At 38.4% G+C, this 24,335-nt stretch overlaps 2 protein-coding genes across 2 annotated transcripts; one reads left to right on the top strand and one right to left on the bottom strand.

Moving 5' to 3' along the window:
- Nucleotides 1-3,112: 3,112 nt before the first annotated feature.
- LOC145495322 (insulin-like growth factor-binding protein complex acid labile subunit) lies at nt 3,113-19,322 on the bottom strand. Its single transcript, XM_081474916.1, has 5 exons — nt 19,282-19,322; nt 16,424-16,485; nt 15,585-15,638; nt 12,083-12,200; nt 3,113-4,264 (listed from the first exon to the last, which is right to left on the bottom strand). Exons 2-5 carry the CDS (start codon nt 16,470-16,472, stop codon nt 4,189-4,191), a joined length of 297 nt encoding a protein of 98 aa, XP_081331042.1. The 5' UTR covers nt 16,473-16,485; nt 19,282-19,322; the 3' UTR covers nt 3,113-4,188.
- LOC145494235 (uncharacterized protein KIAA1958-like) lies at nt 18,478-23,919 on the top strand. Its single transcript, XM_081473687.1, has 3 exons — nt 18,478-18,507; nt 19,143-19,235; nt 23,026-23,919. Exons 1-3 carry the CDS (start codon nt 18,478-18,480, stop codon nt 23,917-23,919), a joined length of 1,017 nt encoding a protein of 338 aa, XP_081329813.1.
- Nucleotides 23,920-24,335: the final 416 nt, after the last annotated feature.

Here is a 24,335-nt window from a genome sequence, read left to right as displayed (position 1 = left end):
CTGTTTAAACCCTAACATTCAACGTAGTAAAACTTAACTTATTCATAATAACACCAGTCTCCAAGAAATCGTTCCGTTTTTGCCTATTTTAGATAGAAAATTCGAAAAAGATCTAAGTCTAAAAGTATGCGACACAAAAAAAGGGTAAAATTTAGGGTTATTCAAATCAGATAAGTCTCAAAGGAGCGCTATTGTTTTCGCTATTGTTTAGTTAAACAAATAACTGTATGCATAATAAATGTATGGGGTTATACGGAAATCTTGCCGAAGGCGCTTTGCTTGGCGTGCGGTGCACCCGCTCCAGCTCGACATGGTCACATATCGTTTCGAGGCCCATATGCTGGGGTGATGAAATCTTGTGTAAATGGGATGCAATCTCCTCCTTCAGCTTTCTCTGGTATATTGCAGAGGACTAAGTTGTTCCTCCTTGACCTGTTTCGCAATTCCTCGATTTCATCTTTCAGCGCTTCGACGGTAACGTTATCTGCTTTTGAGTCTTAATCCGTCTTAACCTTTTGTAGGTCTTCTGTGATAGAGTTTAGTCCTCTTTCCATGTCACTCACGGTATTGTCAATCGTCAGCAATCTTCCATTTATCTGTTCCAGCACGTCCAGCTTCTTTAACTTTTCGTGTATGCTTTCCAAGATGGCGTCGGCCACGTGTTCATGTTGTGGCGTTCTTTCATCTTCACTACTTAAGCTTCTCTCTTGTCTTGCTCGCTTTTCGGTAGGCATGACGAAAAGGAAAAGCAAAGGTCCTCTAACTAGTTTGAGGCTTATTTAACTAATTTTATGGAACTGATATGATGCAACGGCAAAGCAGCGTCGGAGCGACAAAAAAGCACGACTACTCCATTTGGCGTCCAGTCCCAGTCTCTATCAAGCTTTGTTCATTTTCTTGAATTTGTTAAAGACAAGTTAATTGTGCAAAGATCGATGTTATATTCTAAAGGCCAAAAGGCAAAATTTCTTTCGCTATGGAAGCCTCTCCTCTCCTTACCGTAAATGGTAATAATTTAATATACGGTAAGCCTCAAAGCAAGACTGGATATATTAGGAATTAAGTGCAACTTTTTTTAACCTTACGTTTTGTAGTGAAAGTGATGTAAGTGATGTTGTGATAATAATAAAATGTTAGGAGGAAAACGATACATCTCAGTCTCGGACGCAGTAAAGTCATTCAGGGAATGATCTACTAGCTAAACTACAAACTTCAAACACAGGATTTCGTGACGTTGGATATCATTTTTAAAGCTGTAAAATTTGCATTCAAATCGTTCATACTGCACGTCTTCTTTCTTTTCATATAGTAACTGTTCTATCAAAATATTGTATTATTACTGTGAAACTCAGAAACCCATGAATACCAGAAATATTTAACGATGATTATTGTGTAGCAAGAAAAAAGCCAGTTAAGCGTGAGAAAACTAAACCGCAAACACCAGAAGTAATAGGCCACGTTCAATATATTAATATTCTAAAATGGCTCCCAGGCTTTCACAACAAACATCTCTATTTGGTGGTGTTTTCTTTGTATCCAAGTCTCTTTTGGGAATTAAAAGAAAAAAAAAAGCCTAAAAGATATGCAATTTTGACCCGAAAGCCTGGGATCGATGTTAGAATATTGATTGATCAAACTTGGTCTATTGGTTGTGGTTTTGAGGTTTCCTCGCGTATCTTGAAATTTATTGTGATTGGTTCAGTACCAAATTAACCTTTTGGAATCAAATCCAAATGTTCACGGTTTTCTGAGTTGCACAGTAATAAAAAAAAAAGCGATTGCGTTAATTTTAAATCAACTGTTCAAATTCCTGAGTCCTCAAATTCCGGTTCGGGATCATTCATGGTACAATCTGGGTATCATTTCCGGTCCTGGAATCATTTGCGGTACATTTGGGGATCATTTGCGGAACAGGAATCATTTGCTGGCCGGGATCATTTGCGGGGCTGCACAGAACTTTCACTTTGTATTTTTCTACAAAACCATTTGCCCTGTTTTGTCAATGGGAGTCTTCAAACTCTGGTCTACAATACTGAGCGGCAACCGTTAACAGCTCGAGCAAGTTCGGTTTTTCGCTCTTAGCCCCGGTTCAAACGTCGAACTTTACATGTGCCGAACCTAAGACCAATTTGGGTCGACCAAAAGAAAAAGACAAATTGTGGAAATGAAGAGCTTGCTTTTCTTCCAAGTGTGATAAAGGAGGCTAGAACAAGTCGAAGAAGGCGACTCCAGCTGCAATAAGCATTAAACAATCCAAGACGATTTTTGAATTTGGTTCGCCTAATGTTATCGCTTGAATGGAACAATTCCTCGTCCAGTTCGTTCCTGTCGTCGGTTTCTTCAAGATTAATTTATTTTGTCATTTTCCCTCAAAAACATGACTCGCAGTCAATACGCCACCGAACTGCCTGCTTTCCAACCCGCTACAGTTTCATCGTTTTCAAATACGGAACACCGCATGCAGAAGTATATTTCGTGCTCTCGAAGTAAGAGGAACATATATCGTCCCGCTCTTCCCGCTATTTTGTTCCAAAAGATCAAAACAGGCTGTCTGCGCATGAGAAAAATGGGAAACGTGCAGAACTCTGGGTAAAATTAATTTATTTAATGTATTTTTAATGCATGCGTTAGGTTCGGTACACGAAAAGTTGGACGTCCGAATCGGAGTCACACCGAAGTCGAACTGACCGATTGGCCATGTCGAACTTAATTTTCGGGTCGACCCAAATAACATGTGTCGAACTTAATTGATTCAGACGTCGACCTCGTCATGTACTCAATGGGGGCTATTAGGTTTGGCACATGTAAATTTCGACGTTTGAAACGGGGCCTTAGACTCATACTCCACGAAACAAAAATACCTCGAGCTAACTATATTTTATCATTCATTGCATACAGCCTACGCTATTTTGCCTTTGTCTTTGCGCAGACTGGTGTGCACTGCTTTTTACCATGTTTAAATCATCTTCAATATATACGCTTTATACCAAAAAGCTGAGTACGTGAATAACAGTCATAATGAAATTTTAAAAGTATTTAACAAATATAAAATGTTGTTGTTGTTGTTGTTGTTTTTCCACGTTTAGTCAGAGCTTGCGAGTACAGGGTAATTTCGCTATTAAATATAATTTTGTAACTATCCCATAGGTAAGACATTTGCACTTTTCTCACAGCCCCACCATAGGGATTTCGTATTCTCCAGCTGCTCCACAGTGAGGCATTTGCCACCTTCTAAAAGCAAACTGTCAAATGCCCGGGAGGTGGTTTGAGCGGGTTTGGAATTGACAGAGCCAAAACTACGTTGTGCGGTTTGATATATCCAGTATCTACAACGTTACCCATAAGCCACCCCTCCGTGGCTATCCCAAGCTAAAAATGCAGCTGGTATTTCACGAACGTGGGTTTGGGTAACGGGTTTTAGATCGAGTGGTTTGTGTATTAGCGATTCTTTAATTTTGTTTAACTATGATGCTTGCTTTAGGAGCGGCTTCAGCACGTCAGGGTTCCAATCCTCCTTATAGAAGAGCGGAAGAGATCAGAGAAATTATTTCTCAGCGATCTTGTCTTTGCGCACTTAAGAAAAATCCTCGCTGCATTTTAGTAGCCATTGGAAGGAAGTCATTGCTGCTCGCTAGCTGATGGAGTCATTGTTGCTCGCTATAGCCTAGGGAGTCACTGCTTTTCGCTAACACAGGGATTCAATGCTGCTCGCTGGCCCAGGGAGTACATTGTTGCCCACTAGCTTAGGAAGTACATTGTTGCCCGCTAGTCTTGGGAGTCAATGCTGCCCGCTACCTCAGGGAGTCACAGCTTCCCGCTAACCCGGGAGTCACTGCTGCTCTCTAGCCCAGGGAGTCAGTGCTGCCCGCTAGTCCAGGGAGTCACAGTTGTCTGCTAACCCGGGAGTCACTGCTGCTCTCTAGCCCAGGGAGTCAATGCTGCCCGCTAGCCCAGGGAGTCACAGTTGCCCATTAACCCTGGAGTCACTGCTGCTCTCTAGCCCAGGGAGTCAATGCTGCCCGCTAGCCCAGGGAGTCACAGTTGTCCGCTAACCCGGGAGTCACTACTGCTCGCTAGTCCAGGGAGTCACTTCTGCCCGCTAGCTAAGGGGGTCACTGCTGCCCGTGCCTCTAGCCCAGGGAGTCAGTACTGCTTGTTAGCTTTGATTAGTTAGCAGTGCAGTATCACTTACAGATATTTTATCATGGGGGTGCGGCTAAAACTTCTTTCCGACAAGTTCTTCAACTGATTGTTATTTAACTCCCTACAAAAAAAAAAAAAAAAAAAAAAAAAATATATATATATATATATATATATATATATATATATATATATATATCTATATATATATATATATATATATATCACGGTCAAAGTTGACTATATTTAGGCCAGGCTTTTTTAGGTCTCTGTGTATCTCTAAAATAATTCATTCTATAGTGATGAAACTCATATGGCGTGTAAAGCAGAAAAACTTGTTTACTTTATTAATAATCACGTGTCCATCGTGATGTGAAATCACTCCTCAGTGACGTCATATATATATATATGTCAGCAATGCCAGAACCATAAAAGAGAGAGGTAGGAGGCCTCGTACTTTTTACCATTTTTCTTTATCGTAGACGAAACAATACAAAATAATGTTGCCGAATACTCTCGTACTGAAATATTTTGGGCTCATTATTATTTGCTAAACTAGTTTACCTGAATGATACAAAATGCTGCCAATAGGCCACGTTCGATATATCAATATTCAACACGGCTCCGAGGCTTTCGGGTCAAATTGCAATTTTTTAAAGTTTATTTTGTCCCTTAATTCTCAAAAGAGACTTGGATACAAAGAAAACACCACCAAATATAGAAGTCTGTCCTGAAGGCCTCGAAGCCACGCTAGAATATTGATATATCGAACGTGACCTATTGAAAGGGAAGGAGGGTATAAGGAGTGTCAATGTGGAGCAGGGTTATTCCCATACATAAGCGTACGGGCCGCCACCCCCCTCCCTCAAAAAATAAACAATGGGCAACAAGACAAATTTGGGCAAAGGGAACGCATTGTAAAAGCCCTGCCCAGACAGTCTTCACAAGAAGATCAAAAAACCTGCTCTGAGAGCAGAGCCTTCTTGACCGCAATTTATGACTTGGACTTTTTTTTCGGAGTGTGTGAGCTAAAAGTAATCCTGAGCGATACGAATAGTCTGTGCCGATATCTTCAGGGGAGGACGGTCGACGTCATCTCCGCTCGTAGAAATGCCGACATCACCATTATTCAGACCTTGCGCCAGTGTCGGGGCGGAGAAAGTTTCAACAGCGTATGGAAGATAGTATCAGCAATGGGTCTGAAAATGAAGAGGTGGCTGGCCAATTCTCAGTTTGAATTACGAGAAGCCAGGGCACCCAGACAAACGCCATCGCACCGCCCTCAAGCCCTTGTAGGTGAACATGCGCAAAGACAAACGCAGCTGACACCGGAATCGCACCACCGTATTAACACTTATTATGCGTCCATTGACAAGGTGCTTACCCAGCTTGAGTTCAGGTTTAGCGGAAATGACCAGGCAATACTCTGTGCTTTGGGAAATATCTGTCACAGTGAAAAACCTGATAAAGAAAGCTTCTCCCGCGTTGCTGAACTTTACAAAATCGACGGCGAGATTCTGGAAGCCGAGCAGAAAATGTACGCAGAAAATGGTGGAGACAATGCACGAGAATGATCTATTTTATATGTTTCGTGAACTTTCTAACGTGGTTCATATCCTCGCAGTGATATCTGTTACATCCGTGTTCTGCAGAACGATCATTCAGTGCGTTGCGTAGATTAAAAACTTACCTCCGCAGCACCAAAGGGGAAAAACGTGTCAGTAACATCGCACTTATTAACATTGAAAGGGCATATGCCAACTCTGTAGTCAACAATGACATGGATTGTATCATTGATATTTTCAGCCGTCGAAATGGCAGAGACTGCTATTTCTTTTAACTTGTTCAATGAGCTCATATGACAGAATCAAATGTAAGAATATTTTCACTTCATATGCAGGTCTATGTTAGGGCACCGTTAGTGACCCTCGTTTCTTTTCGACTCAGTTTCGTAACTATTAGGACGACTTGGGGAAATTTCTTGGGCAAATGGCTCACCACCCTCCCCCCCCTTCCCCCCTGGCAAAAAGTTGCCCGTACGCTTATGTTCCCATACAGAACCAAGGATCGTTGGTAACAGTTACAAACTGGTTTATTTAACTTCCCGGATTGCAGCATCATTACAGTTTCATTGCTCTCTCACGGACGAAACTCGTGCTCTTATACAAGTACACCTGGAGTTTCCAGAAACTTGTTGCAAGGTTTCTAAATTAGAGTATTACGTGAAGAATAGAACATTCCAGAAGGTTTTAGGTCACGGCTGAATGACTTCCGGTTCGAGATCTTTAATGGACGCTCCGAAAATGCGGAGTGCGGGGTGCGGAGTGTAAAAAAGTAAAAAATAAAATAAAATAACAAAAAAAAAAAGGAAATAAAAGAAAAATTAGAAATAAAATAAAATTCAAAAGTGAATTGAAAGAATAATTAAACACATAAGTAAACTAAAAATAGAAATTTAAGAAATAATGATAACAATAATAATAATAATAGTAATAATAATAACAATAATAATGATAGTAATAATAATAATAGTAATAATAATAATAATAAAACTAACACCGCCTGAAGTGGACCGTTCATTTCGTGGTCATTTCATTTAGTCAAAAAAAGTATCTCAATCTTACACTGAGATACCTTTATGAACATTCTCAATGAGTGTTTTGAAAGATCTGGCGCGCACTAGAGGCAAAGAAAAAATATTTCAGCCATTTAAATGGGTTTTCCAGCTATGAAAAGTTCCGAAGGGTACTTGACTTTTTCCTCCCAGGAGGACGCCGAAAACGAAAACATTACTTACTGGAACACGAAGGCAAGCAAAGAGCACGAAATTGATACTTCGTTGTTATTCGACTCTGATCAAGAAACACAAAGTGATTATGATGATGATGATGATGATGATGTTGATGGGAGCTCGGCACTAAAAACTGATGCTGGTTCGTCAAGAGATCATGTTTTATCTTTGGAAGACGGGTTTTTGCTAGTTATGATGAAACTTCGTTTAGGCCTGACCAATCTTGACTTAGGAATAAGATTTAATGTTGCACAAGCGACAATGTCAAACACATTTATTTCATGGTGAAATCTGCTGTTTATTCAACTTGGCACCCTAAAAAATGTGGCCTCATAGGAACGTCATCCTTGAACACACGCCCAAAAAGTTCAAGGAAGATTATCCAAATAACATTATTATGAGTTGAAAATTCATTGTCCGTCCTCCCTTGTTATTCAGTCTCAAAGTTATTCAAACTACAAATCTACGAATACATTGAATTCCTGGGTTGGAGTTGATTCCATGGGAGGCTTCATGTTCATTTCACAGTTGTATACGGGGTCCATATCCGACAAACAGATAGTTTATAGGAGTGGTTTTCTCGATTTACACTCAAGGAAGAAGGAAGTATCAGAAATCTTTTAAGGTGACAGCACAATGGCTGATAAGGGATTTGACATAGCAGGAGATTTACAGAAAATCGGACTACAACTTAACACTCCTTCATTTTTAAAAGAAAAGCCACAATTCGATGAAAGTCATAAGAACACAGAACACAGACAACAGCTACACATAGAATTCATGTGCAAAGGGCCATTTGAAAAGTTAGGCGTTTTCTGTTTTTCAACAGTAGACTCCCAATCGGTTCATTGGGAACAATAAATCAACTCTGGACTGTGTGCTGTCTACTCTCAAACTTTATGGATCCTATTTTAGCTGAGTAGGGCAAATACTAACTTTTGCAACAGTAAAAGAAATCAAGATCTACTTCAAAACAAATCATGACAAAAACCTGAGATACAGATTGAAAAAAACTGCTTATTATATTGATCAATGAGAGCCTGTAATCTAACTTATGTTTGTCCTTATGTGCATATCCAAGGAAAGTTAACTAAAGCACTCATTTGTAACAATAACTAAGACAATTCTTTTCCTTCCTAATCCATTCAAAGGAGCCTCCATTGATGCATTAATTTTGATGCGGTATTGACAGTTACACTGTAGGCGTGGCAGAGTGACACTTCACATGAATTAACAGATGTTGCGTTTTCTTTGCTCAAGAATGGAATGCAATGCTTAAAATAGAATGTGGTTAATTTTTGCAAAAGTGCATTGTTCCAGTAGGTAGAATCAAAGCTAATACGCTCTACAGAAAGACTGCGTGATCCTGATAGATATATTACAAAATCACACCTAGGTAAGTCACTAAGGGCAAGTTGACCATGGATTTGTACATAATAACCCTGTTTGTCATCAGTTCTTAGCTTTGGGACTCCATCAACCATACTGCAGGGGAAATTTACGTCCTCACATCTGCGTCCATGGAGTGATTCCTCCAAGTGTATGGACTCTGCATTTCCAATAATCTAAAGGGACGGACGGATGTTGGGTCAAACACCCTACCATCAGTAGTGGTACCCAGGTAGGGGTGGTAGGGGATTACCACAAGGCCATTGTCATATACTGTAAAGTTCTTATTCAGGTGCTTCTGAATTTTCCTCGCATAGTGAGATCGAACTACTTTTTCATTTTGTTTGCCATGACGAATTCCTGATACATTCGAAAGATCCTTTGTTTCAAAAATACTTTTAAGAAATGGCTCTGTAGGCTCCTGTTTTCTATGAAGTACTTTCCCAAAATTTGAAGGTGTAAGTCGAAGTTTACGTTCTTCAAACTACGTGGGGTCCTGAGCTTGGCTAACAGTGTTGATCTGGATGTCCCAAGCTCGTTCAATGTTTATGCTAATGTTTTGCACATTTGGTTCTGACGTTGTACATGAAAAGTTACTGGGGAAAAAATGGCACGTAGGGGCCAAACCACCCCCCAAATGTTTCGTCAGTTCTTGGGTATTTCACATTATTTCGCATTACCTAAAAAGTATTGACTCTCTCTACACCAAACTTGGCGGATGAGCAGGAGACCTACTGCCAATTATATTTACCTGAAAAATGTCAATAAAAGTCAAAGTTGTGACGTCACACTGATGACGTCATGTTTTTTGCCACTTTTGAAGTTTTTAACATGCATATTTTTTACAATGTGTTCGAAAGAGCACATCAAGGGGAGTTGAAACCTGAAAAAGTTTTGTCAATATCACAAATATTTAATGAAATATGGCATTTTTAAATATGAAAAATAACTCTGCAAAATATGGGGTCCCCCCCTTGAGAAAAATCCCCAAATTGGAGCCGTAATTTTGTTCCAGCAAATGCAGCTATTTTGCACATGTGATGTGCCAGATGACTAAAGCAAAAATAAACAAGAAAAAAAGGAATAAAAAACTATCTCTCTAGTGTTATTGTGTTAAAATTAGTTTTGTTACGTCATAACCTCTGACGTCACCCGTTTTTTACTGTTAATACCATCCTAACAAAGATGAAAATCAAATTTCTAAAACCATACGATTTTTGACAACATCAAGCTTTCTATTTTTATAGATTATTAGCCTTCCTAGAAAAAAAGTGAAAAAAATAAACCAGAGAGACTGACTCAAGAAGGACAGTACGGTTAAGCAAATTCGGGGGGGGGGGGGAGCAAAAAAGATATTTAATATACCATATCTCAAAAAATCATCATCATAGCAAAAAACGGTTTTCGGCATTTTACTCCTCGACTCAAGGCCTTTCCAATGACATAATCTTTACATCAGATTTTACAAAAAAATATAGCACGTTCTGGTGACGTCATCAGTTATGACGTGATAATCTGGCATTTTGTCACAACTTCCAAATTAAAATAAACTGGAGAACAAAGAAAGCTCATCTGCCAAACTTAGTTCAGAATATATAAACCAAGCAAATATAGCCTTCATGAAACATTAGGGGGGTGGTTTGGCCCCTACGTGGGTTGGCGGCATGCACTAGAAACTTGGATCTTTGGAAAAACCAACACTCCTTGTGGTTGCTGATCCCGTAGAAGTGTTACACAATTGTTTGGTTTATAAAAAGCAAAGGTTGTGTTGGTTTCCTTTAAATCAGTCAATTGATAGCCTAAAGTTGAACCCAGGGGACATTGCCAAAAACAGTATGGGTTGCTGATGAACATTCCTGATCACTCAGTAGGTTAGAAAAAGGGGAATTTTTTCCTGTGGAAAGACATTGACACATTTCCATCACATCTTGCTGCTTCCACCCATTTAACCTGAGATGTTTAACCCGTTCATCATAAATTCTACCAGTTACAGGAGCCAGTTTTCGTTTGTGACCTTGATCAGATGAAGCTTTGACAAAAGTGATTTCATTACTGGTTCTGGGTCAATATTTGCACCTCTTGGTTTATGCTACTGTTGTGGAACACTGGTACAAGTCTGACCTGCTGGGATTTCCATGATTCCCAGCAGACAGCAGTGATTTAGTAAGTACAACAAGGCAAAAACATGGTTACAGTGGCCTCCAACCTTGCAATTGAGTTGTGTTATCATGTTACAGCATACCTCAACAACACAATACATTTTTTACAAAGACATGGGTCAGAGATGGAAATATGACTGAAATGTTACAATTTTAATTCAATGTTGAAAGGCATTGGTATACACTAACCATTGAATGTAACAAAAGTATAATTGGAACTTTCAAAATCTGGAGAAAATATAGTTGAAAATTTCACCTCGTCCGTCCTTTTCATTATTATTCTTATTAAAACGAATTGTACAGCAGGTTCAAAAAGCCCTGATAACTATTGATTTGAATCGACGAAAAACGTTTTGACTTAATAGTTGTCTATCGATGTAGAAGTTGCATAGAATCTCGACCTGTGGAATTTGACCTTCATATACGCCTGCGTGATAATACTATTGTAACTGCAGCGTTATTTAACAGTTATATTCACTCCGCTTTGCATGAATATTCTGCTTTTTCCACATTTCCTCTCCCTTCTCTGTCAGCTATCTTCAATTTTACTCTGTGAGGAGCTTCGCTCTTCTTCTGGCTACGGTAACAGCGGCCTCTCACTCCACGGGTTCCAGCTCGACCGTCTTCCTCTTTCACGAAAACATTGTGAATGTAGTTTTTCGTGAAGAATTTGAAACCTTTTTCTCCAATTTCTCCTTTACCACATCCTTTTGAATGGTTTGCTATTGTGATCCAGGACACTTTTGCGAGATTTTGCCACGATTTTGTCCACACTACAAAAGAACACTCCGCACTGGCCGCCATCTTGGATGTTGTGTTCAACCAATGTAGTTCACGTGACCGTGAAGCTAAAGATGTCTATTTTGCGAAGGATTGGAATGAAGTACATTCTTGCCCCGGGTGATTTCCAAAATTTTGAATAAAGTTGTGCAGGTAAAAGATACAAGGGTACCGGTAAAATCTGTGATTTTTTTTTTTTTTTTTTAATAATATTTACTTCAACAAAACGCAAATAACACCTAATGAGATGGAACTCTACTGCAAACTATAAAACAGATGCCTTGTTAAAAGTCAAAGCTTTGTTTGCCGTTGTGGCAATTTACATAGTTAAACATTATCAATAGCACAATATAACGTTGAACCTTTTTCACGAGTGATTACAACTGATTTATTTCTACACATCTGGTTATGAAAGCTTTAATACTTAGGTCAAGCTGCCGATAAAATTTTGAAAACTCACTTGGTTCTAGATCACGACGGGCGCCTTTGACCTACTAACTTCTTCGTTTCTGTAATTTTCCTCATGACTTCTATTAGTTTTGGCTGAGACTCCATAACAGTGTTGTGTTGGATATTATGGACTAATACTCCTGTTGTTCCCAATGGCTAACATCCTTGCTTTTATCGATCGAAGAGAGCACACGGAAAACAGCGCATCTTAATTCTTCCATTTGAGCAGAACCACAATTCCTTGCCTTTTGCACGAAAAATGATTGATCTTCCCTATATATAGTAATTTTATCGGTTAGATTTGCTGCCTCGTTCGTTCGCTTCAGGCTCACTCACTACGGCAGCAATATAGACTAACGAGGGATATACTTACAGGGTTGTAGTATTTACCGGAAATTGCAGTGGAATAGACGTCAGATTTTTCCCTTCACAAGAGACCGTTAGACCATCGAACCAGGGATCAAAGCCACATTTGCATTGATCTGGGCAAGCTGTTGAAAAATTCAAACAGCAAGAAAAAGTGATCAGTGTTCGTCTTAAATAGAAAAATAATGATGCTGTTTCCTGAATCTACTGACTGATGTGTCTGCAAATTCTCATAAAAGTTCTCTTCAAGACCTCTTAATTAGCACATTTCTCGAGCACAAAATAAACAATCATTAGATGAGGTTTTTGTGATATCCAGAATAATCAAGGTCGAGGTAGGGGTTATCAGCCGAAGCCGAAGGCTGACACTGATAACCCTTACCAAGACCTTCATTATTCTGGATATTACAAAAATCGAATCTAATAATTGTTTTATTATACATTGAACGAAAAAAAATCATGTTTTTGCTTCTTCACTGACGGCAAGCAGCACAAACCGCGCGAACTTGGCATGATTATCCTTAGAAATCATGCACCGCGGTCATACATCACATGACTACCAGCGACCTTGAGTGTCCTAGCTTGATATGATTATTTATTAAAAGGAAGTGAAGTATGATCATCGCAGTAAATTTTCCAATTTAAGCAACTGGAAAGAAGAAGCCTGAAAAAAATCAGGGCTTCAACGGGACTCGAACCTGCGACCTCCGCGATACCGGTGCGATGCTCTACCAACTGAGCTATGAAGCCACACATTGGGAGCGAGGTCAATTAATTGGGTTCATATCTTCCCGTGAGTGAAATGATGTGAAGTATATATGAAATAATTCATATTTGATATATTTCATATATACTTCACATCATTTCACTCACGGGAAGATATGAACCCAATTAATTGACCTCGCTCCCAATGTGTGGCTTCATAGCTCAGTTGGTAGAACATCGCACCGGTATCGCGGAGGTCATGGGTTCGAGTCCCGTTGAAGCCCTGTTTTTTTTTTCTTTTTTTTTTTTCCAGGCTTCTTCTTTCCAGTTGCTTAAATTGGAAAATTTACTGCGATGATCATACTTCACTTTCTACTACCGCAGTTCAAATATGAATTATTTCATATATACTTCACATCATTTCACTCACGGGAAGATATGAACCCAATTAATTGACCTCGCTCCCAATGTGTGGCTTCATAGCTCAGTTGGTAGAACATCGCACCGGTATCGCGGAGGTCACGGGTTCGAGTCCCGTTGAAGCCCTGATTTTTTTCAGGCTTCTTCTTTCCAGTTGCTTAAATTGGAAAATTTACTGCGATGATCATACTTCACTTTCATCTACTACCGCAGTTCAAATATGAATTATTTCATATATACTTCATATGATTATTTATTATCTGCAGCTAGATGACGTCACAGGCGCTGATTTCGAAAATACACTGTACGCTTTTCGGCCAATCGTCAGTTCAATGTGTAATAATATGTAATATCTGATCAGCTTATGCGGTGGACAGAAGGAGTGTGCGGCTTAAAGCGGGAAAATTGTACAAACACGGTGATAACCCTTGCTAAATTTAGTCAATACAGTGGAACTCCGTTAATACGCTCTCCAAAGGCCGTATTAACGAGGTAGCCGTATAAACGGGGTAGGATTAAATAGACCATATTCGTATTCTCAGTTTTGGACTGGAACTAGCTTGCAACTGAGGCTAATGCAGGAAGTCTTTTCAAATGCAAATGACACTTCTCTCTTTGAATGATATTCCCCCACATGAGCCTCCATTGCAAGCTTGTTGCAGTCCAATATCGAGAAAACGAATATGTCCTATTTCACTACTGGTATAAATTGAGCGACGTCTTAACAGATATATCACGATTGAACTTCTAAACAAATGTTCTTTAGTAAGCGTCTGGAATGCGATATAATTTAAAAAATGAACCTTCAATCAGTACATACAATATTAACAATGGGACTACCTGGTTCGAGTGGCCATATCAACGGGGTGAAATTATAAAGGATTAGACAGGTTCGGATTTCAGAATGTGGCCGTTGGCCGTATGAATGGGGTGGCCACATTAACGCAGGTTTCATATAAGATAATATATAAGCGTTTCGCCGCGACAAACATAAGCGGGCGTAATAACGAGGTAATCGTAAGGCGCGGTTCCACAGTATGAGAGCTTTCATAAGAATCTATTGCAAAAATCATGATGGGACCCCAAACCTGCCAATTTTACAAAAAAATGTACGCCAGGGGGGCAAGTGTTGCCCCCTGGAAAAGGGTGAAAGGTAAAGAATTAATCCCCCTTAAAAGCCATATTCCCAAGTAATCCCTATCAAGCTATTTTTAGCGATGACACTCAGTTGGTGTGGAGTATGGAAATATGTGGAGCGCGACTTAAATTGTGATAACATCAGCGTTGCAGGATTTGCAATTTCTAGACTCTCTTTGGATTTCCAAAACCACTGGAGTGATCTAGAAATAGTTTGAGCGGGACTACCTTTGAAGTGAAGTCTATATGGGAGATTAATTCTGTTACTCTTCATGATCTCTTAGTTATAAAAGGTAACTCTTTGGTACACCTATTTTAACAACGGTAACGTATACTCTATACATTTGCTACGAAACAGAGACCGCCTTCTTCCAAACAGTGTAACAAGATCGAAAGCAGTGTTAGTAGTTAATAGGAGGCATCTATCTTTTCTTGCCAGGCAAAACATTGTGAAGGTAGAGGGAATGTTATTAAAAGAAGAAAGAAGTGTCCCAGGAGTTATGGGCAGGGTTGTAACTCTTTACACGTGACTTTCCTATAATGATGGATGACTATTACAATGTTAACAGATTATCCCAGACATTGAAAAAGGGAACCCTTATTGTAAGTTATATTAACTTTGGTATCTACATATTTGTTTCTTTTTTATTATTATTATTTTTTTTTTTTTCATTATTTTTTTATTTTCTATTTTTTTTTTTTTTTTTTTTTTTTCACGTTGGATTCTTGTATGCATAGGACACAGGTATATAGGCTTTTGTCATTTCTGCCCGTAAAACTGGCATATTATGCTGCTAGCACTGCTCTAAATTTTTGGAAAATTGTGCCCGAATTATGCTAGCAAAATCGACAAAAGCCTACAGGTATACATGATCATTAAAAAAAGGATCATTGGATAAAGCAATTGGAGAGTTTTCATTGGCTTAGCCATCATAGTATATGAGCCATTATACCATGCTCTACAAATATGGTAAGTGCGCGCGTAGTTTTTGGGGGCGTTTTAATTTTTATTTTATCTTAGTTTTCTACTGGGGGCATTTTCAATAAACGAATATTCCACTCGCGTTTGTTGGATATCAGATGATCGATAGCCAACTCGGCGCTACGCGTCCCGTTGGCTATCGATCATCTAATATCCAACGCGTGCTCGTGGAATAATTGTTACTTACCAAATAAACATAAAAAAATATATATTTCCTATTTTTTTCTTTTAATTCTATCTTATTTTGTTTTACTTTGAAACTTACGGTCAAGGCTTCCCTGACGAGTATGTTGAGGAGACGTCTTTACAAAAATTGCAGCTGCCAAAAAAAGAGACACATCTTTCTTGAGTTAAATGCCATGCGCAAAGGGAATTCGTTTGCTTAAAAAACCCTCACATACGGGGGTTGCGCCCGCAGCATGAGCGGCAGTGAAAACTGAGTTGTCCTATTGAAACAACACAATAGTCTCTTTCTTCGCAGTTAAAAAAAAAAAAAAAACAATGTCATGCTCGCTTTGGCCTCTGATCTATTGCTTAAATCGAGAATTCTGGGTTTAGTTTGGCGAGCAACAATATATTTTGTTCAAAACGACACAGTTCTTATCCCACCTGGCGACAGACGTCGAAGAGTGAGTGGCCGAACACAAACGACTCATTTTGGCGTCAAATTAAAAGCACAAAATGTTTCATATTTTTCACGTTTAAAATCTGATTAGCTTTTTTGAATTAAAAATCCCTTTTCACAAATATCTAGCGCCGTTTTTATTGAGAAAAGTTGCCCGACTGCAATGTCTTTCCTGTTAACAAGCACTTGGCGTAAGGACAGTACAGTTTTTCCCTCTGTTGAATCCTGATTGGTCAAATCAAATTGCAGGCGCACCAGCCAAATGCAAGGAAACTGAAAAATGTCCCCAGGGCCCGCGTTCCCCTTGACTAGTGACCGCTAGACGTGTTCCCGACCACTGGTAAGGAGAATTCGGGCTCTGCGAACAAAATTGAAACATGTATGGTGACCGCCATAGCCTTCCCTCTTCATTTCAAGCTTAAATTCAACTCAGTGCCTTTAAATAGAGTAAAACAAATAATGAAAACACAAACACTTACTTAGCACAAGGACAGCAGTCCACACACTTTTCCTGGGAGACATTTCCATGTCCGTAATGACTCTAAAACTTTTCAGATATGTTGTTGTATTAGAACATAATTTATTTAATGCATATTGAATGCATGCCTTTTAGAATGGAACTCACTTAAAACCCAGTCCAAGATCGAAATGACACTAGTAAAAAAAGATCTACACCTAGCATTTGGAAATGGACTAAAGTTTCGCACAACGCATTACTTAAGGCAGTCAATATTTCCATGGAAACGATAAACAAAAAAAAATGAAAATCAGAAAGCTGTATTTTACGCGAACCAAATATGATGCAAAAAACTAATAGCAATGTCCCAAACTATGATATATGGCATATAGAATATACAAGAATAAAAACATTCTGTATGTTTGATCTCGAGTAAATCCCAAGAACAATTCAAATAATACTTTTTGCATCACAATAGTGAATAAACCGAGAGACACTATTTTTATTACGTCGCTTAAATAACTCCAAAAAGAGTCTTGAAGATAGGTTTTGAAGCCATAAAAGTTTGGTTGGAAAACAGTGACACCGTTTTTTCCTTTTTTTTTTTTTTTTTTTTTTTCACATACACTCGTATTCTAATATATTAAAACTCAGAGAAATGAAAAGTGTTTCCGTCTCTAAGATCGTGTAGCCACGCAGGTTAAAATAATAAAATTGTTATTATATTATTTAGAATGTATTAATGTTTACGTTATTATTTTATTATTGAGACAATAATATTATTTTAATAATAATATAAAGTAATATTATTATTAGAGAATTATTCTGTTTCAGTGATCTTAGCGACCACAAGATCTTTGCGATCATTCTCATACGATATATAACCTTAACTCTTATTATGCGAGGATTTCAGATCTGCGATTATTGAAACTGCGAGCTATTCTTCATCTGAAGATACAAATTGGCTGCTTCATCTTGAATAATTTCGTTACTCTTATCAATTGTTTGCTTGCCAACATAGTGGCATGGAAGAATAAATTTTAATTTTTGCCCCCGCAGGGTTTTGGCCCAGACAGCCAAAACCCGAGGAGGCACCCTAGAGGTCCCCGCGTATAAGGCGCGAAAATTTCGCCGATGCAGAAAAAAATCTCGATTTTTCAGAACACGGCTCGCAAAGGATTGCCCAAAAGTACGCAAAGGATTGCCGAAAGTTTGCTGGGGCTCGAATAAACATACCGCAATAAAGTAAATTCTCTTCGAAATGTCGGAGATCCTGATATAGAACAAATTGAAAACGATTTCAAAGATCCTGAAGATGGATTTTGCGATAAAAACAACTCAGAAGGTATCGTAAGTAATTCTGAAGTACCGGTAAATCTCGATATTCGAGGCGAGTGTCGCTTCGCTCGTGTTCAATTGTGACAAAGATACTTCCGATCGCCAGTATTTTGGCATGCCGTTTATTGAGATCGCTCATTATTGTTGAGTAATCTTACGTGACGTAGAGCTCATGTCACGGCTAGATGACTTGGCAGGAATCCAAAAGTAAATGTAAATGTTTTGCAGCGTTTTCGTTGAGGACAAAGAACTTGACTCTAATTTGCATTTATAGATTAGAGGTGACAGTAACGCGATACTTGATACCTGAGTATCAGGCCTTTCTTAGCAAGAGGGTAGGGGAAGGGGGAATTGCAGAGAAAGGCCTTTTCTTTGCCGGGTGCTTCCTCCTCCTACCCGTCTCAGAAAAAAAATCGTGACAACCAGTTCCAGATGATTTTCTCAACTGCTGTTCTGCTTTCGAGATACGTTTGCTCTTATAACAATAAAAATAAAAATGGTTTGTTTCATCATCAAATTGAAACAGCAGTTTGTTTCTCTATAATTTTTTAACCATGTTTTCTTAACTTCTGCTGAGTGAAATTTTTGTAACAGGATTATTAGTTCCGATAAAGGAAACTCTTTTTCAGACAGCACTTTGTGTGATCTTCGAGAGGAAAACTCACGGCTGTCTGGAATGGAATATGAGTGAAATAGATAGTGTTGCTTTAGTTTACTTAGTTGAATGTTTAGATAACCATGATAAGATGCCCAAGTCATAGGAACATTGTAAGTAATAAAGTTTAGTAAAAAAGATATAGAAGTTTTACAATAATGTCCAATTGTTTTCAATCAGTAGAAAAATCAGTAGATATAAAAGAAAGCGGGGGCAGCTTCAGTGATAACTATTACTAGTGTTAATATATTTTCCGGAGACTATAAAAAACACGTTTATTGATACCGTTTGCATTTAATTAGAAGTAGAATTGCTTGTTTTGGGAACTATAATGACAGTTTAGAAGTCTCTAAAATATATTCCTTTCAGTGCAAAGCAATAAAGGATGCTCTGAATGTTTTTTTTTTAATGTACCTTTTCTTGGCCCCAAGCTGACAATCCTAATTCTCCACACATATCTGAGCACATTTCGATTTTAGTTCAGAGAATGTCCTTGTCTGTCAAGAAGTTTTATCCACACCGTACTGATGATTATCTTTGTCCAAACAGCAGTCAGTTGACAACACTTTAATGTCCCTCTTTCAGTTGAAGTAAGAGGAATCAACGAACAGCAATTTTGAACTTTTAACGATCTCTGAAATGTTTCTTGCTAGAACTTTACTTTTTAAGTTATTTAAGATACACGTTGCAGCGTGTTCCATTCTTTAAGCCGTAATTAAAATTTGTGGCAAACAATTTTTATGAACAGGACGTTGAACACCCACCACATATTAACCGAAAGGAACTTATTTCTACTGCAAGAAGGTACAATTTCTTATCGCTTTTCAAATACCAATTTGTGGTAACTAAAAGGTTAAACGAAAACCAAAAAAAGTTAAGTAATTCACCTGAAAGTCCTCTCTCTGCTGCTAGCAACTGGTCATGTCAAACGATAAGCAAAAGAAGCAGTGAATTAATCATCGTACAGAAAAGTAAAGCCATTCACAGCTGTTGCCATTTTTGATAAACGTAGGCTACAGGCTAGGAACATGAACTATAATTTTGCCACATCGATATTGATGAAACATTGGGGCTTTTATTGTTCCTAAAATTTAATTTCTTGTCGCGTGCCGTGAAGATACTATTTTTAAGCTTTTACGTGTAAGGATGTTGATGTTGTCATTGTTACGGTCATCTATAATTTCTCTTTCGACATCTGAGATTTTCTCAAGAAGCAAACGTTCTTTATCTTTATTTTCGTTTCACTGGTTTTCATTTAGATCTAAATCCCTAACTCAGTTGATCTGGCCACTGTTTTCGGTGCTTTTAAAATGAATAAAAACCTGAGACGTCTATTTCATTAAATTTGGATGTTTCATCAATATTCATATATAATAAACAGAGCATTATCTGGCGTCTGGGAATAAGAATTTCGTCTTCGCTGAATTCATTATCGAGAGATACCTCAGCAGGACATGGCAAAATTTGTGTTCCCTGTGAGGCCATGCAATATCCTCTATATTTTACCAATGTGATTTCTACAATGGACTTGTTTAACACTAGGAATTTATATTTTGTTTGTTGACAGGGGCATTCGGTATTTTAAAATAACTGGTCAGTTTACAAATTGTGGACCAGTAAAACAATAGTTTTCTTCTTGTCGCATATGTGATCTTCTTCGATATTACCGATGGTATCTTTTACGTTCTACTATCATTTGACTTTTAAATTCACTAAACAGAATTACGTTTTCCAGCTTTACGATATCTTCGCTAATAATTCTGTCTTTAACTGCGAGTATAGAGTTTCTTGCATTCCATGTAGCTGTTAATTCCTCCCAAAGAAACCACACCCGATTTCACCAATTTCTACATTCTCTGAGACTATTTGCTTGACAATAAGGTGCATAGAGCATAGTGCATGGAATATAAATACTGGAAAATGTTACTGAGTATGATAGCGGGAAGAAGAGTATAAAATATTACAATAAAGGAAAGCGTGAGAATTACAATAAAAAGTTTAGACTGATGAAAACTCACGGCTGCCTGGAATGGAACGAGTGAAATAGAAAGTGTTGGTCTAGTTTACTTAGTTGAATGTTTGGATAATAACCATGATAAGATGCCTAAGTCATAGGAACGTTATGAGTGGTAAAGTTTACAAAAAAAAAGATATAGAAGTTTTAGTTCATATAATAATGTTCAATTGTTTTCAATCAGTAGAAATGGAAGAAAGCGGGGGCAGCTCTAGTGATAACTATTACTAGTGTTAATATATTCTCGGAAGACTATGAAAAAAAAACTGTTTATTGATACCGTTTGCATTTAACTAGAAGTAGAATTGTTTGTTTTTGGAACTATAATGACAGTTTAGAAGTCTCTAAAATATATTCCTTTCAGTGCAAAGCAATAAAGGATGCTCTGAATGTTTTTTTTTAATGTACCTTTTCTTGGCCCCAAGCTAACAATCCTAATTCTCCACACATATCTGAGCACATTTCGATTTTAGTTCAGAGAATGTCCTTGTCTGCCAAGAAGTTTTATCCACACCATACTGATGATTATCTTTGTCCAAACAGCAGTCAGTTGACAACACTTTAATGTCCCTCTTTCAGTTGAAGTAAGAGGAATCAACGAACAGCAATTTTGAACTTTTAACGATCTCTGAAATGTTTCTTGCTAGAACTTTACTTTTTAAGTTATTTAAGATACACGTTGCAGCGTGTTCCATTCTTTAAGCCGTAATTAAAATTTGTGGCAAACAATTTTTATGAACAGGACGTTGAACACCCACCACATATTAACCGAAAGGAACTTATTTCTACTGCAAGAAGGTACAATTTCTTATCGCTTTTCAAATACCAATTTGTGGTAACTAAAAGGTTAAACGAAAACCAAAAAAAGTTAAGTAATTCACCTGAAAGTCCTCTCTCTGCTGCTAGCAACTGGTCATGTCAAACGATAAGCAAAAGAAGCAGTGAATTAATCATCGTACAGAAAAGTAAAGCCATTCACAGCTGTTGCCATTTTTGATAAACGTAGGCTACAGGCTAGGAACATGAACTATAATTTTGCCACATCGATATTGATGAAACATTGGGGCTTTTATTGTTCCTAAAATTTAATTTCTTGTCGCGTGCCGTGAAGATACTATTTTTAAGCTTTTACGTGTAAGGATGTTGATGTTGTCATTGTTACGGTCATCTATAATTTCTCTTTCGACATCTGAGATTTTCTCAAGAAGCAAACGTTCTTTATCTTTATTTTCGTTTCACTGGTTTTCATTTAGATCTAAATCCCTAACTCAGTTGATCTGGCCACTGTTTTCGGTGCTTTTAAAATGAATAAAAACCTGAGACGTCTATTTCATTAAATTTGGATGTTTCATCAATATTCATATATAATAAACAGAGCATTATCTGGCGTCTGGGAATAAGAATTTCGTCTTCGCTGAATTCATTCTCGAGAGATACCTCAGCACGACATGACAAAATTTGTATTCCGCGTGAGGCCATGCAATATCCTCTATATTTACCAATGTGATTTCTACAATGGACTTGTTTAACACTAGGAATTTATATTTTGTTTGTTGACAGGGGCATTCGGAATTTTAAAATAACTGGTCAGTTTACAAATTGTGGACCAGTAAAACAGAATATTTTTCTTCTTGTCACAGATGTTATCTTCTTCGATATTACCCATGGTATCTTCTACGTTCTACTATCATTTGACTTTTAGATTCACTAAACAGAATTACGTTTTCCAGCTTTACGATATCTTCGCTAATAATTTGTCTTTGACTGCGAGTATAAAGTTTCTTGCATTCCATGTAGCTGTTGATTCCTCCCGAAGAAACCACACCCGATTTGACCAAATTCTATATTCTCTGAGACTATTTGCTTGACAATAAGGTGCATAGAGCATAGTGCATGGAATATAAATGCTGTAAAATGTTAATGAGTACAATAGCGGGAAGAAGAGCATAAAATATTACAATAAAGGAAAGCGTGAGAATTACGATAAAAAGTTTAGATTGATGATTGAGAGAAGGATTTTCTCACCGGATGTGCAGATGTTCTAAGCTCTACGCACATATTGCAACACACCAATGAAGACAGATGCTTCTGCCAAAACATGTCTGTGAATTTTAAAATTGTCGTCATTTACTTGAAATTAAAACTATATGCTTGACAATAGGGTGATATTGGAAGAAGACATTATAACTTGATCCTCGCAAGGGTTGTATACAGTTAATTGCTCAAGTTAGGCCTTTAAACAAAATAGATATGGCAAAATTTTTGGTTTCAAACACGTTCAAAACGATTACGATTCAATGCGATTGCCCCGGGTCATTGTACAATAAAAAGCTAATAACATACGTACTGAACAGGCTTCCTTGGGGTGAGAAGTACAAAGCGAACTTTTGCGTTGTCACGTACGTCAACGTGAACCTCAACGCTTTCAAAGTTAATAACATAGAAGGCAAAATTACTGAATGATGATTGGTCAATGAAGAGGGTATTTTTTCTTAGTTTTGCTGGTGAAGAGGGCGAAATTACTCGCTCACGATTGGTCCTCAGATTGCCTAGCAACAGCTTATGCTATCTAGAAATTGTTGAATTCTTGAAACAATGGCGTCTCGTTTTGAGGTAGTTGACGGTCGAGGAATCTATCAAAGAATTAAAAGAGACGAGGGAAAATGAAACCACAAAGAAAAGCACGGAATACTGGAAGAACGTTTTTAAAAAGTGGGCGAATGAAGACTTCCAAGCAAATTTAGAAGAGTACGAGAGCGATGTACTCGAGCAAACACTGCCGCAGTTTTATGCCGAGTTACGAAAAGACAACGGGGATGACTACCAGCCTGATTGCCTGAAAGTAATGCGGGTATCTTTGAAGAGATATCTAGAATCAAAAGCATATCGAAAGTCTATCATCCGAGACAGGGAGTTTCTTAACTCCAGAAAAGCCCTCGAAGGGAAGGTCAGGAAACTGCGAGAGCAGGGCAAAGGAAAGCGACCAAACCGATCCAGAAGTTTGACAAAAGAAGAGAAAGAAGTCCTTTGGCAGAACAGTCAGCTTGGAGCGAGCACTCCACGAGCTCTACTTAACACCATGTGGTGGCTGCACACTCAGCACTTTGGCCTACGAGGGCGACAAGAACAAAACCAAATGAAAGTTGAATATTTCACTCTACAACGCGACGACGACGGACACGAATTTCTAACTTTTGCCGAAGGTCCAACTAAGAGGACACAGGGAGGACTTAGCGTGAAAACCAGACTAGTTACCTCCAAAATGTTTGCCAGAGGGAATAAGGAAAGGTGCCCCGTCATCTTGTTTAACCTATACCTGGAGAAGAGACCAAACAACGTGAGGAAAAGCGGTCCGTTTCACCTCACTGTCATTGTCAAGCCATGCAGTTTCAAGGGTTTGGTACAAGAAAATCCCAATGGGAAAGAACGTCTTAAACACAATCATGAAAAACATGAAAGAAAACTCACCGCTGAAGGATCTGTGTCCCGAGAAGAATTTGACCAACCGTAGTGCAGGAAAAACCATGGTGAAGAAGCTGAAAAGTTGTGGTATCCCAAAGTATGAAATATAGGATATTACAGGTCACGCACCTGCCAAACGGGCTGACGATTATGACTCAGGAAAAAAACGAGAGCGGCAGATCATTTCACGAGCCATTGACAGCACTGGTCCTGTTCCCTTAAGAGTTGTTTTAAGTCAGCTTTAATTACCCGGCAAAGTCCCTGCAGTCACTGCTGTCACTGCAGCGTCACCTTGAAGCCGAGAATGATGCCGTTCAGGAGAGCATAAGCGATCTAAGGCGAGGATACAAGCGTGTCTTTATCGAAGAATTAGATTCTTTGCGATCTGAAAGCGTTTTGAAAGTTTTAACTTTGTTTTAAAATGCACTAACTTTATGTTTTCAAAGTTGAAAGTCTGGTTGTCAA

This window comes from Orbicella franksi, chromosome 8 (assembly GCF_964199315.1).
Source record: "Orbicella franksi chromosome 8, jaOrbFran1.1, whole genome shotgun sequence".
NCBI lineage: Eukaryota > Metazoa > Cnidaria > Anthozoa > Scleractinia > Merulinidae > Orbicella > Orbicella franksi.
This window is presented reverse-complemented; position numbering and strand designations above follow the sequence as displayed.